The 15,136-nt window shown below is 39.9% G+C and overlaps 1 protein-coding gene across 24 annotated transcripts in view; it reads right to left on the bottom strand.

The window, feature by feature from the left end:
• Positions 1-15,136, bottom strand: part of dmd (dystrophin) — a 1,604,005-nt gene that overhangs the window by 500,476 nt on the left and 1,088,393 nt on the right. For all 24 annotated transcript variants that reach the window (XR_011341867.1, XM_069890130.1, XM_069890120.1 and 21 more), the window contains 2 exons: positions 13,405-13,552; positions 9,821-9,970 (listed from right to left, as the gene is read on the bottom strand). Coding sequence is in view for 23 of the 24 variants with exons in the window: in XM_069890130.1 (XP_069746231.1) it covers positions 9,821-9,970; positions 13,405-13,552 (298 nt within the window). In the remaining variant the exon portion in view is untranslated. The remainder of the gene's footprint in view (positions 1-9,820; positions 9,971-13,404; positions 13,553-15,136) is intronic.

Here is a 15,136-nt window from a genome sequence, read left to right as displayed (position 1 = left end):
ATATCACATACAACCTTGAGATTCTTTTTCCTTGGGGCAAGGCAGAGTAACCACTGATTGGTAGTGCAAAAAAATCTGCACACAGCATCTACATGCAATAAAATAAAGAACTGTAAATAGATATTTAATGTAAACAAACTGACTGTGCAATACAGAAAGAAAAAAAAATCAATAAAGTGCACAAGTTCAAGTCCTTAAATGAGTCCCTGATTGAGTTTGTGTTGAGGAGTCTGATGGTGGAGGGGTAGCAGCTGTTCCTGAATGTGGTGCGAGTCTTGTGGCACCTATACCAGCGAGAACAGCGCGTGTGCTGGGTGGTGTGGATCCTTGAGTAGCTACTACTCTCCAGCACCTTTTCCACTGGCACCCTGTCCCAGGAATTAACTGGGAATTTACTGGGACAAGGTCCAGTAAAAAAGGAACATTGCCCCAATGCCGGCATCAAATGATGTCATTTCAAGCTGGGATTCACCCCTACTCATATCCCCAGCATTTGCTGGTACTGACGTGCTGATTAAACCAGTGGAAAAGGGACAGCAGAAAGTCACCCGTTTCTGGTTGAAGGTAGAACACTCTGATCCCTGGGAATGAGTGTGTTCAGTGGAAAATAAATTAGTGACCCAGTTAAGGGGGCCCCAGTGGAAATAGCACAAATGGCACTGCATGGCCAATTAACTGGGATACCAGTGGAAAAGTGGCTTCCAACAGCAGCATTCCCTGTAAATGTTCTCAACAGTGGGGAAGGTTTTGCCTGTGATATCCCAGACTGTGTCCATTACCTTTTGGAGAGCTTTACGTACAAGGGTATTGGTGTCCCCATTCCAGACCATGATGCAGCCGATCAGCATACTTTCCACCACATATCTGTAGAAATTTGCTGGGTTTCTGGTGTCATACCAAACCTCTGCAAACTCCTGAGGAAGCAAAGGCACTGGTGTGCTTTCTTCATGATACCATTAGTGCGTTGGGACCATGAAAGATCTTCCAAGATAGTGAATCCCAAAAACTGACCCTCTCAACCTCTGATTCCCCCAATGACCACTGAATTGTATTCCTCTGGTTTTCCCAGTCCTCAAGGGCTACATTTTCATCTGGCAGTTTGTCTCTTGAAGAGAATTTGAAACATATTTATGTCTCAACCACGATCAGCAAAAACTGGGGATGGTCTGTCCACAGTTTTGCTTTGTAACTGGAGTGATTACCATTGGACTATGGAAGTGACAATAACTTCCATGACCTGCAGAGTGGACTGTGGACTTCTGATTCCACCCTTCTTGCCATACCATGACAAGGGCATCTGAACCAAAGACAAAACAGCAATCTTCGATTCCCTTTACTTCCAAAAATGTCACACTTTACTGAACCAAATGAGCCAGCTCAAAAACTCACAATCTTCTGGGAGATGAGATTGCTCCAAATTCCAGTCTTCAGTAGTCAGCAGTTTGCCCAAAAGATTTGCTGCTGACATTCGGATCCCTCTCCCAGAGGAATCATCCTCAGAACATTTATTCTATGAAGCCACTTCAGAACCTCCAATGAGATGCATTCTTCCAACTCCTCAGGGAAACTCCCTCATTCCAGGAATCCAATGAGTGAAACTCTGCTGCACGTCCTCCAAGATATTTCCTTTATTCTTCAATTAAAAAGGGCAAAACAATGTCACAGCTGTACTCTCACTAGTCCTGGACAACTGCAGCATTCTTATTACCTCTGAAATCTCAACTGTATTTGCCATTTGTTTCTCTTTAATCTAATTCTGTCACACATTCCTGAATGCATTTTGGCAATTCAAATGCACAAAGTCCTCTGCGATTCCCATTTTCCAACCATCTCCATCTTGTGAGTTATAGCCTCACATGACTCCAAAAATATTGCTAATTACAATTCCCCTTTGATAAAACAAAGATGATTCTGCCTGATCATATTGTGCCTTTCTAAGTGCTGATACCAGTTGCAGAATAATGGATCCTGACAGTTGAATTAACTGCAGATTGATCTGCACACAGCTCTGTTGCCGTTTGTAGAGTTTTGAGCAAGCAGCTTTATAGTCACAAAAAGTGAATGTGGTCCATCATTTCTGCACCTGCATTCAAACTGTGCATCTTGGCGCCTCACAGTTCGGCGGGCAGCAACCTCCTTTGAAGAAGACCGCAGAGCCCACCTCACTGACAAAAGACAAAGGAGGAAAAACCCAACACCCAACCCCAACCCACCAATTTTCCCCTGCAACCGTGTCTGCCTGTCCCGCATCGGACTTGTCAGCCACAAACGAGCCTGCAGCTGACGTGGACTTTTACCCCCTCCATAAATCTTCGTCCGCGAAGCCAAGCCAAAGAAAAGAAGATTTTGAGTATTCACAATGCAACTTTTGTTTGTAGCTCAAAAACAGGCCATAGATACATCCAAGTACATGGGTGTTGTTTCTGTGGATTTTATTATCACGGCAATAAATAAGAACAGGGCAGCAGGTGTGGCACAGATTGAAAAAAATTCCAAAATTCATTGCAAGATACCCTTGATTTAATTTGTTTGAACAAAGTAAAGCTGTCACATCTCATTATGAAGAGCACTGCAACAATGTTTTGCTTTTGGATCTAAAAATAATTCGACGTGATCATTAAATGCTATGTATAGGTATTCTATCAAGGAAGAGGTTTCCAGTAAGAAAAAATAGTAAATGTTGGAGATAATCAGCAAGTCCGGTAGTGTCTGAGAGGGTCGCTGATGTTTCAGAATCACTGACCTGAAACGTTTATGCTTTTTATAGAGAAATCCTGAGATATTACCGTAAAGAACTCCCAGAATTAAGCCGCTTTGGTTGTTTACACTGAACTGAATGAAGCCAGCATAATGCCGGGTCAGTTTGTCATTTTACACAGTAAGCGAGCATTCTGGGAGCAAAAGAGGACGGACGTGTAACACAACAGCGTCATCATCTCATGTTACATATTAGATAGCACTTTAGAACAACTTTTTTCCCCCTGAAAATGACTCAAAAATATTCCCCCAGACTTGTATGCAAAGTTAAAATTAGGGGTGTTGAGGTGGGGATGAGCAGGGGGGGTGGGATCAGAGTTGGGGCTGGTGGCGGGGTTTCGGGAGATTCTCCTGGCGGCTGGCTGTTGGTCCCCACACTGGTCATTGTTGTGAAAGTGCCAGGTTTGAGAAAGACGAGTCTGGACACAAGGGGTTGCAATCAAACCTAACTTTTATTAACACACAACAATTAATAGGAGTGTGGGAAAATTGTAGCGGGAATAAACACACACGTGCACAATTTATAAAAGAACATGGGAAAATCCCTGCAAATACTGATCCATAGCAGTGGTTTTCAAACTTTTACTTCCCACTCACATTCCTTAAGTAATCTCGATGCCAAAGGTGCTCTGTGATTAATAAGTTCTTAAAGTGGTATGTGAGTAGTTAAAAAAAAGGTTGAGAATCACTGCTCCAATGTATCAAATATTACAGGATGATATGGATAAAAAGGGTTGGGATAGATCTAAAATTAAATGGGAAGTGGATATTGGTTTTATTTTTTCTGAAGATGATTGGTTAGATATCTGTTATGATAATGTAACTAGATTGATAAATGCATGCTATGCAATAATTAATTACAATTTTTTTACATCAATTATATTTGACACCTGAAAAATTAAAATATGGTTTTAATGAATCAGATTTGTGTTTTAGATGTGGTGATACGGTTGGAACTTTTTTTCATCCTGTTTGGTTATGTATACATATACAATAGGAAAATAGGAACATAGGAAGTAGGAACAGGAGTAGGCAAAAAATGGCCCATCAAGCCTGCTCCGCCATTCAATAAGATCATGGCTGATCTAATTTATGACCTAACTCCACCTACCTGCCTTCTCCCCATATCCCCTAATTCTTCTATCATGTAAAAATTTATCTAACCAAATTTTAAATATGCTTAATGAAGCAACCTCAACCACTTCCCTGGTGAGAGAATTCCAAACATTCTCTACTCTCTGGGAAAAATTATTTTTCCTCATCTCTGTCCTAAATCTACTCCTCGAATCTTGAGACTGTGTCCTCTTGTTTTAGTTTCCCCGGCCAGCTCAAAAAAACTTCCTACATCTATCCTATCCATACCCTTCATAATCCTATATGTTTCTATAAGATCTCCTCTCATTCTTCTAAACTCGAGCGAATACAATCCTAGACGATTTAATCTTTCATCATAAGTCAACCCCTTCATCCCAGGATTCAACCTAGTAAACCTCCTCTGGACCGATTCTAAAGCCAGTATATCCTTCCTCAAATATGGAGACCAGAACTGGACACAGTACTCCAGGTGCGGTCTCACCAGTACCTTATACAGTTGTAACATTACCTCCCTACTCCTGAATTCAATTCCTCTAGCGATGAAGGCCAACATTCCATTTGCCTTCTTAATAACCTGCTGCACCTGCAACCTAACTTTTTGCGATTCATGCACAAGCACTCCCAAGTCCCTCTGCACAACAGCATGGTGTAGTTTTTCACCCTTTAAATAATATTCAGCTCTTTTATTTTTCTTGCCAAAGCGGATAACCTCACACTTACTAACATTGTACTCTTTTTGGAAGAAAATTCAATCGTTTTTAGAATATCTTTATAAGATTAATATAGTTTTAGATCCAGCAGTATTTTTATTGGGTAGTTTGCAACCTCTGAAAGGCTTGGGATTAGATAAATTCCAGCTTACTTTTGTATATTTAGCTTTATCCATTGCGAAAAAATGTATTGCTAGTATGTGGAAAGATACAAATATGATTGATATTAATAGATGGCATAATGAGATGAAATATTGTTTAATAATGGAAAAAATTATGTATGTTTTGCATGATAATTATAATTTTTTATTAATAAATGGCTGTTATACTCAGAGTATTTACATTTCAATTTATATTGATTAGATTTTAATATGTATATTTAACTTTTTTTAAAATATTCTTTCTTTTTTCTTTTTAAGAGAGTTGGCTGAAGTGGGGGGGGGTTCTTTTCTTTTTTTCTATATAAAAAAACATTAATGTTCATGTTTAATTGCTGTATATGTCATATATTATTTGTTTTTTGAACGAATAAATTTAAAAAAAGAGAATCACTGCTCCAGACCCAATTGTTACTGAAATATTTTGCTTGAGAAAAATTGTAATTGGCCCATTTCCTTTGGAGTTATGAAACTGTGCACATAATGAGTCAATGAAGTACGATTAAAACAGTGGTTTTCAAATGTTTTCTTTTCACTCACCTACTATCTTAAGTAATCCTTTACTAATCACCATTATCTATCATTGGGGGCTGGTGGCAGGCTGTTGTGGGGAGCAGGGCAATGGGCTTCAGACTGTTTAAACTGAGGACAGACCAGTTTGCTCACAGCACCAGGTGACTAGAGACACCCGTGGACAGTTGAGAGTGCCACTCCGAGGCACTAATCTCCTCTCCCTTAATATATGACTGTCTTGAATACATTAAGTAACTGAACATTCACTCCCTCCTTCTGCAGAGTTCCACATTCAGTACCTTCTCATACCTACTTCTTATCTTATTCATGAATGATCAAGCCCTATTTTGAAAGTCCAACAGCTACTCCACATCTGTCCTGTCAAAACCATGAATTATGTACTTGAGAATTAAATCATCTCTCATTCTCCTCCCAGCAACACATCAGTGCTTCACCCCCCCCCCTTGAAACGATGAGTCTAGTAGAAGGTGCATCACTATTTCACCACCAGCTCATCGCTCCAGCCATTTCATCTCCAGCTCATTTCAGACTTCTGAATTTATGAGAGCCGATGGGCAACTGAGATGGGCTAAACCCCAAGTGCCTGCCAGTCAGGTATTCCCTAGTGAACTACTCGCTGTAAGCCAGATCGACTCTGCCTTTTACCTTTGCTGTGTAATTGCAGCTCAATCTGGCAGATCTTGTGTCAAATCAGTCATGTCCTGGGAATGATACCTTGCCAGTTGGTGCTGGACCCAGCCACACTTTGTGACTGCCCTCACCATTCTCCTTGAGAGGCCCACAGCAACACTAACATTTTGCAGCTGGGTGATTCCCAACTACTGCGAGGCTTCTGAGACTGTTTCACCAAATGGAGGGGGTCAAGAATGGCAAGTGGGCTCCAGACTGTTCAAACTGAGGACAAACCAACAGACCAGATTGCTCAGAGCACAAGGATTCTAGAGACACCCTGGAAATACCTGGGTGGGGGGTGGTGGGATCAGTGTGGGGGCACGCTGTCAGTTCCTGCACTAGTCCCACTGCCCTGATCCCTCTGGGAGAGAGCAGGCAGTGGGCTTCCAGGAGAGAGTGGGACAGAGGGCCATCAGGAGAGAGAGAGATCATTAATAAAAAGATTTTTCCTGATGTCCTACTTATGTTTTGTCCAAGTTTTAATTACCTAGCCATAAATACACTAAAGAATATGTGGTACGCGTACACATCCTTTCCTGTCATGGTGCTGGAATGCTGGATTGCCCTTCTACACAGATGGCGATCCGCCGCTGTTACTACCTCTGTGACTTGGAAAAAAGCCGGGACTGGAATAACCCCTCCATTCCATGTCCATACCTTTCACTCAGAAGGCGTAGTGTAATAAAGCCACAAATATCCCGGAACGAAGTGGCTGTGCAAAAGAGCCAATTACCACAGATGCAGCCTCCCCTGCGGAGTATTTCCAGCTTCTTTCATCACTTGGTTTTCAAGACCTGCAGCATTTTGTAAATGCTTAACTATCATTGAGTCAGTCAAGTCTCCACAGGCTCTCTGATTTGGATTGTGTCATCCTGCAGAAGGGGGATGGGAAAGATGCCATTTTAAAACTTGGATAGGGGTGGACACCATTGGTGTTCATTAAATTTTTCGAACACCATCAAAGCAAGCTGCTGAAGGGGAACCATGAACTTGTCGTGACTTGAGTGAGTTGCAACTGTTGTACATCCATCTGTCAGAGGTTCCATGAGAGCAACTAGGCTGAGCAGATGCGAAAGGCAGTATTAAAAAAAAAACAATTTCCTATCACCTGAATCTTTCATATTTTCATTCTCTCTGGTGCACAGTGAAACATATCAAAGGACAGTTGAAATAGCCAATGGGTTGGTTTCCTTGGTGATATGCATTTAACTCTACCCTTGAACATCCTCGTTCAAAAATTGTGCAGGATGAAGCCACCATCTGCATTTTGCACCAATACGATCACACATACAGTTTGAGATGTACGAAGTAGATGAGAGCTCTGCTCCCCCCTCTCTCCTCCACTAACTCTCCAATAATCCGGCTCATCTCAACAGCCCAGAATAATATTAAAGTGCATTAAATTTCTTTGGTAAACTTCCAACTTCCTTGATTCACTGTCTCTGGGCCTAATCTATCAATCCATTTACTGCAAAACAAAATGTGCAAAATCAATTATAAAACTGTTTCCCCAAAATGGTCCAAAGAACAGGCACTGATGATATTGGCAGGCACAGTTCCCCAACCAATGCAGTTTCCTGTCTCGATTTTTCACCTCAAGTTAAAGCTGAACAGCAAATGAAATTCATCTATTGGCAAAATGATGAATGTGCTAAGTTTCCTTCAGTCGAAAGAAACAGGAGTTTCAGCAGAAATAATTTTTAATTACTCAGAATTAAGTAAAAATAAAGTTGGCATGATCTCTCTCTCTCTGTCACACACACACACACACACACACACACACACACACACACACACACACACACACACACACACACACACACACACACACACACACACACACACACACACACACACACACACAGATACAGGGCTTACATTCTCCCAAGAGGATGTGTGCAAATTTAATTATGTGTTACAAAACAAGCTGATTTCAGGGCTGCCAAAGATGGGCAACAAGATCAAATTCCACGTAGCATTTATTTTATGCCATATCATCATTAGGGATATTCATTCATTCGTCCATGGCAAGAGGTTCCTTGAGCATGCCAGTGAGCGGACAAAAGGAGGAGTAAATGACCCCAATGACTAATTGTTGAAAAACAAATTGATACTTGTATTGCCACAGCTTTTATTCATTAAACCAATGAGCTTTACCAATCAACAGAGGATGCTGATGGCAAGTTCAGCCAGGAAACATTTAATTCACCTCACTACCTCACCCCCTTCAAACTTCCTGGTAATAATGAACCTTGCTGATTACCACAAGCACATCAATGAACAACACCACCTCTTCATTCCACATCAAACTTGCCATTTCCTTCCTGTGACCTACCCTGAAACCAATTGGTATCTGAACCTGTGGATTATGAAATAAACTTGATCAGAAAGTCTTGTTGGATTCCTCAGTCAGCAACCCAGGTAATTGGTTTTATGTAATTCAGATTCCAGGACCAACATTAGGTAAATCTTGCTATGATCTCTTCATGGACAGAACAGATTCTTATCCATATTCCGGCACTAACCCATACCTCCATTATGGGTGTCAAAGCAGCTAAATTAAATCTTGACACTAGGTCATGGACTCATGAAAAGGAACAAAATTTGTTTTGCGTGTTTAATGAACTGTAATTCAGGTTTATTAAAGAGATTGAAGCCTACAGAAGAAGGTGATGTAGTTGCAAAAATGGCCTAGTAGGTTTACATGGGGTGGATGGATGTTTTTTTCACTATTGCTGGGGTTGGGTTATAGGTTCATTGTAATTGGGCTCTGCAAGTGTGAGAAATTACTATGTCATCAGCTCTTGAGATCATTGCAGCTTTTATAAGCAGCAATGTGGGCGTAGTGGTAATCGCAACACCTTAACACCACCCGCGATCATGATTGGGGTGAATCTCATGCAAGGTGTTTGTACGTTCTTCCCATGTCTGCAGAGGTTTTTCCCGGGGGCTCCAATTTCCTCTCATCATTCGAAACGAACTGAGGGTGTAAATTTGGCAGCAATGGCCTGTTCCTTTGTTATATGTCTGTAAGTAAGTCTGTGTAACCATTTTTAATCATTATTATGATTTTATGAAGGTTCATTGTTGCTGCTTTATCAAATTGTGTAACTAATAACTCAAATAGCAAGACGTTTGCCTGAAAACAGCTGCATGACAAACAAAGAACTTAAGCACCAATCCTTCTGCAAAGAATGCATGAAGAAACTGTTACAAATGCAATGAATTTGAGTGATGGAATTGTGCTTTCCTTTCTGGAAAATGAAAGAACAATATCCAATTCGCCCCAAAACCTGCAATGTAATTTTTAAAACTACTTAAACAACAGCATCCTTTTCATTTCAAATACAGTAACCCCCCCCGTATCTGATACCTGTGGTGTTTGGTAGATACAGGATAAGTGAATTTTCCTGTTACTTGAGATTGGGTATTGCATAATTGGTGAATTAATGGTGAGGTGAGCCAAATTTAATTTTCCATTTATTTTACCAATGTATTTTTCACCATTTTTTTTTGGCCAGTTGCTTGAATTGCAGATTACAGGGATTTTACTGAGTTCAAAATGTTAATATGATTCAACACCACAGATTTGTTTGTCTGCTTTAAAAAAAAATTAAAATAAATATTTTCCAAAAGCCAACTCACTTGTCAATATTTAAATGCCTTCACCAGAATGTTTCTGACAGGAACAGAACTAATTCATGACACCAAGCTTCCAGATAAGAAATACATTAAATAGGTAGATGAATGCACTTCTGTAAAGGAAATCGATGATCAGAAAATATGTGGTTGTGAAATTCACCCCACTTAGTTTGATCATCTGACTTAATATCCCAACTGCTTCATATCCGATCTTTTTTGCATGCAATGTGTGAAATTTCCAAGAGCTCATACCTTTGTCCAGCGATTATTAGCCTGCAGGAGATGTGCTTCCAATTTAAAGCGTTGTTCTGGAACCAGAGACTTGCTTTGGAATGCTGATGCTCCTCTGTCATTTAAACACTTCAATATTCCTTTCCGTGTGGGTAATTGCTCCAGTCGCAACTGCAAACAGTGGAAGACTGTTTGAATATTTGTTCAATGGGGGAAGCAAAGGATATTGGTGATGCTGAATAACTGTTTTTTGACTGCACATGATTTTCACTCAAGATCCATTATTATGCATGCTTCTGGAAAGGTCATATTTGTGTTTGTCAGAGGACCAGATTTTCTTTCAGGAAATCTTCTCTGCCCATTCAGCATCTCCTGGATAACCAAGTGAATCAGAGGGCAGGACACAAGATACTGAGGTGTGAATATTGCACAATATAGTAAGCACAGCAGTGAAATTAAAGGTGAGCTTAGGGAAACAAAAAGAGGACATGAAAAAAATACTGGCAAATCAATGAATATACAAAGATGTTCAATGACCAAGAGAAAAACAACAAAAATAGGGGTCAAGAACATAATCTGGTCTGATTCTTCACAAATACTTTGCCTCTGTACTTTCTGCAGAGCGGATGCTACTTACAGCATAATTAAAGAGGAAGAGTGTGAAATATTGGATGGGATAAACATATTAAAAGGGGAATTATTAAGTTATCAAATTATCTTTGAAAATGCATAAATTGCCAGATGCATAATTGCATAAATCCGAACTGTGACAAGAAGCAAACAAGAAAATTGCAGTGTTTTGTTAAAATTCTCCTTGGTAATAGGAATGGTGCCAGGTGACAGTAAAGCCATTTTCTCATAAATTGGGGAGGACTGTGTTGGGGAGCGGGATAAACCATGAATATACTGCCCAGTTAACTTAAGCTTGGAGTTGGGCATTGCATTGCAATCACTTGATTCTGAAGGTCAGTATAAATGTTCATTTGAAAAAGCACAAATTGGAGACAGTCAGAATGGATTTACTGAGGGACAATGATATCTAATGCAGAACACAGTACAAGCCTTTCGGGCCACCCTGATGTGCCAACATAATAACTTCCTCTACTAACTGCCTAGAATTTCTCTGCTGCCTAACCCTTCATTTTCCTCTGCACCTTGTACCTTATTCTTAGAAGGTCCTATTGCAGCTGCCCCGCCACCTTTGCTGGCAGTGTATTCCCATGCACCTCCCACCCTCTCTGTGAAAAACTTACCTCTTACATCTACCCCGTGTACTTACTCCCAAACACTTTGAAACTTTGCACCCTCATGTTAGCCATTTCGACCCTGGGAAAAAGCCTCTGTCTATCCACACAATCAATGCTTCTCATCATTTTATCTGCTAATTTAAATTAATTGTTTGAAGCAGTAGCTTGGTGAATCAATGAGCGCAATATATTCAATGCGGTCCATGAGGATGATGAAGGTTTTATTTTATAAGGCTTCTTCTCAGATGACAGTTAAAAATATAAAAATCATTTGATCCAAAGGGAGATGGAAAATCAGTTCCATTTGTTCAATGGGGGAAGCAAAGGGTATTGGTGATGCTGAATAATTGTTACCTGTGCGGTACCGCAGCACTCAGTTTGACCAAACATCTTCGATCTGAAATATTAAAATTCTGAAAATGGTGCCTGTTTTTAAATATCTTCCCTGTTGCATAAATGTATTGAACTTGAGATTTCAGAAAGCCCAACTGGATTACTTATGACTTCAGGAAAGCACATTTCTGATTCATAATTTGTCATGAAATTAATTAAATGTAATTGAAAGATAAAAAAAGCAAATTTATCACTTGAGGACTAATTCCCAAAGTAAGCAATGTTCTCTTGGATGTGGATATGATGGCAATCCTGGAGGAAGAACTCATGCTTGGAGAACTCTGCTGGGGCGGGCAGGGGGAGCAACCAGTAAGGTCAATACCTTTTCTAGGTGGTGCATATTGTGGAAGATGCAAATATCATTATTTCATTTAAACATGTTCCTTTCTTTTGCATAATGAAGAGCATAAACACCAAGAATTATGTTTTGACCTGTGGAAGATTTGGCCGACCGTCTGGCTTTCAATGAATGAAATATTACTGCTTGACAGCATTTTAGCAACATTTGTGTCAATGCTGTTTGCGGAACATCTCAAGAATGAATTCCATTGTTGGACCACATATCAAGTCCAATAGTACAGCACAAGTGACACCGACACTGGAGAATACAACCAAATAACCTGAGCATGCAGGACCATGGATAGAGACGGAATGGAAAGAAACATCTGGAAGGGGAATCACGGCAAGCTTTATTAAATGTTCTGAATTGTTTAATTTGTTTAAATGTTTTTCATTGTTTTTAAGCATTTTGTAAGTTATTTAAAAATTTCCAAATACTTTTTAATAGTTCCAAATTGTTTCTGAAGATTTCTGTTTGAAAAACATGTCACCAGGATCCCTTAACAATAACCTATCAGGCTGCATCCACTGTGTAATTCAGGAACTGCTCCACCCAAGACTACACAAAACTGCAGAGAGTTGTGAATGTGGCTCAGTGCATTTCACACACTTCCCTCTCCTCCAGTGACTTCATCCACAACTCTCACTGCTTTGGAAAAACAACCAACATATTAGAACACACTCACTTCACCTGCACTCCCTTAAGGCAGAAGGTTCACAAGTGTGAGATTCAAGGTCGCCTATCAGACTCCTGAATGAATCCCAAAACAGAAACCTGATGCTGCCTTTGCTTTCCTACCACTTTCACAATTATGCACTTCCATAATTTTGTACGGTATCTTACTTTTGTGACAAATTTGATGACTACTGGTCACATGATGTTGAGCATAAAAAGGATTGCAAGCATATGCTTGCATTCACTGCCAGGTGCAAGGGTCTTCTTAAACTTTGTTAGGGTCTCTTTGCAACAGTATTTAAGGTTCTTGTTGAGGCCACTGAGTTGGGACTGCCCGTCTGGCTTGGGAGAGGAACGTTTTGGCTGGAGATCACCATAAATTAAGTGATGTCTTTTATCCAAAGCCATCAGAAATGTAGGCATTTCACTCACTGCTGACCACCTTTATAGTTTGTTCCTTGTGCTGTTTATGACCACACAGGCAGTGGTGATCCTTCAGTTTGTAAATGATGTTCATGTGCGGACTGACAAAAAGATAGGAAAGAAAAACAATTTTCATACAAGTCATGTGGGACTCATGATGCTCAGTTCATTGCTTTGTCACTGGGGGCGAGCAGGCACAGGACGTTTAAATGTATAGACTCCATGAGGACATCTATTCTTCCATGGTCCAAGCTTGGATCTGGTAACTAATTCAGGTCATTCTGAATTCAGTGCCACACTGTTTAGCATCTCTGCTCAATAATCCACTGGAGCACCATGGAGAATGTTATTGATTTTATAATTTTATTCCTAATGGTGTATAATTTAGAAGCTTTTTGAAATATGCACCATGATTTTCAAATGGTCCTCTTAAATGTGTATTTGTCCATATATTTCAGGAAACTGAAATGAAGAATTTGGCACTACAACGACATTCACATTCTTTCAGCAGTGGTGGACGTTTTTACCTTGACGCTCTCCAGTGAATCTTTCAGCTGCTGCTCATTTCCAGGGTCAGGTACTAATCCCAGAGTGTTCTCTGCATCTTCTAACCAATGGGTAAACTCATTCAGGTCTTCCTGTAATTTTGAAATTATATTCTTCTCCTCCTCCAATCTGTCATGGGTAAAATAAAGAAGACAATTGATTTGGATCACGATTGGGTATAAAAAAAAGTGCAATTGTCACTGCAGCCTCCAATTATATCTTCAGAAAATGACGATCTTTGAAAAATATTGTGGGCCTTGGTGAAACACTGAGGATTGAATGGAATAAAAAGTACTGGAGTATCTGTGCAAACTCAGGCTACCATCAGCAAAACTGAATGTCATGACAGTGTAATATGTATGACAACTGCATCAGAAGACAGATCCAACACATTAATACATACAATGTACTAAATCATATTGAGCTTGCATTTTACCTTTTCTGATAACAGAGTGTATGCACAATCAGATTAAAAATTACCAACTCACCTGTGTAATCCACTCACAAGAAATCATAAAAATTGCATTAGTAAAAAGAAATGTTGTCTCACATAGAATTTTTACATAGAAACTCTGGTGTATTCTGATGTGGTCGTTAACAGAGGGGCACTTTTACACAGTCTTTCTGCATTGTGGATTTCGTCGGGGGGCGGGATGTGGGGGAGAAACGTCGTTTTCATTAGGCCTGTTTCTTATGGAGTGGCTACAGTCATTTTACACTGCAGCCGGGGCTCGCAATGGAAAAATTACGGGATGGAATTTACATCATAAATTCTGTCTTGACATTTTTACACTGCCACCGGAACAGAAAATGTTCTGCTCTTCAGTGGTTGTGTAAAAGTGCCTTTAAGACTTACACAAAAAAAAGCAAACCATGATTTTGGACTTGCATGTGAATGAGTTAGGAAACAGAAGTCAAACAAAAATCTGGTGACTCACATCTTGCACTGAGGACTGAACGAGACCAATGGCCAAAGAAACTAATTTACAGCAATTAAGTTATAGTCAACGTTATTGCATTGGTTTTCAGTAACTCTATTGTTGTTTGTGATCACATTCTGTATTTGTTTTTAATTATCCAATTTCCACAAATGACACATTAAGTTTACTATGAGAGAAATTTTGGAAATTAACCTCCGACTTAAATGGCAATGAAACCTAATGTTCCATCTGTTCTATTGAATGGAGGGAAACATGAATTTTGTTTCTATGGTGGATCTATACATTTTGGATGCAGCAGATGAAGTAAACTTTACATTTTTGTAATATTTCTGCTTCAACTTATTTCCAACCAGTGAAACTCTCGCTCAAGGACTATTGCTCAAGTAACTGGATCCAGTTACTTCTGCTAATTGCTCCTTTGCAACTTCAAGTCCATCAACTTATTAATGTCTATTAATGAAGCATCTTGGGATTTTTTTCAACTTCAAAGTGCTGATGTACTGAAAGCTGCTATTGCTTTTAAATCTGGCCCAGGCTGCTAGATCAAAGTCAACTCTTTGCTAATTATTCTGGTACTTCAAGGAAGGAGTAGATGGAGTCAAATTACTTCCTAATGGGTGTGAGTTGCAGAACAATTTGTGATATTGGGGGTGGGGCTGGGTGGTGAATTGAGCTGCTGCCAGACTTTGTTCTGCAGTCTGCTAGGTCACGATTCTAGTGAAGATAAATCACTGCTGAGTTTAAAAAAAATGGCACCACTGCCAGAGATCCA

This window comes from Narcine bancroftii, chromosome 7 (genome assembly GCF_036971445.1).
Source record: "Narcine bancroftii isolate sNarBan1 chromosome 7, sNarBan1.hap1, whole genome shotgun sequence".
Taxonomy (NCBI): domain Eukaryota; kingdom Metazoa; phylum Chordata; class Chondrichthyes; order Torpediniformes; family Narcinidae; genus Narcine; species Narcine bancroftii.
This window is presented reverse-complemented; position numbering and strand designations above follow the sequence as displayed.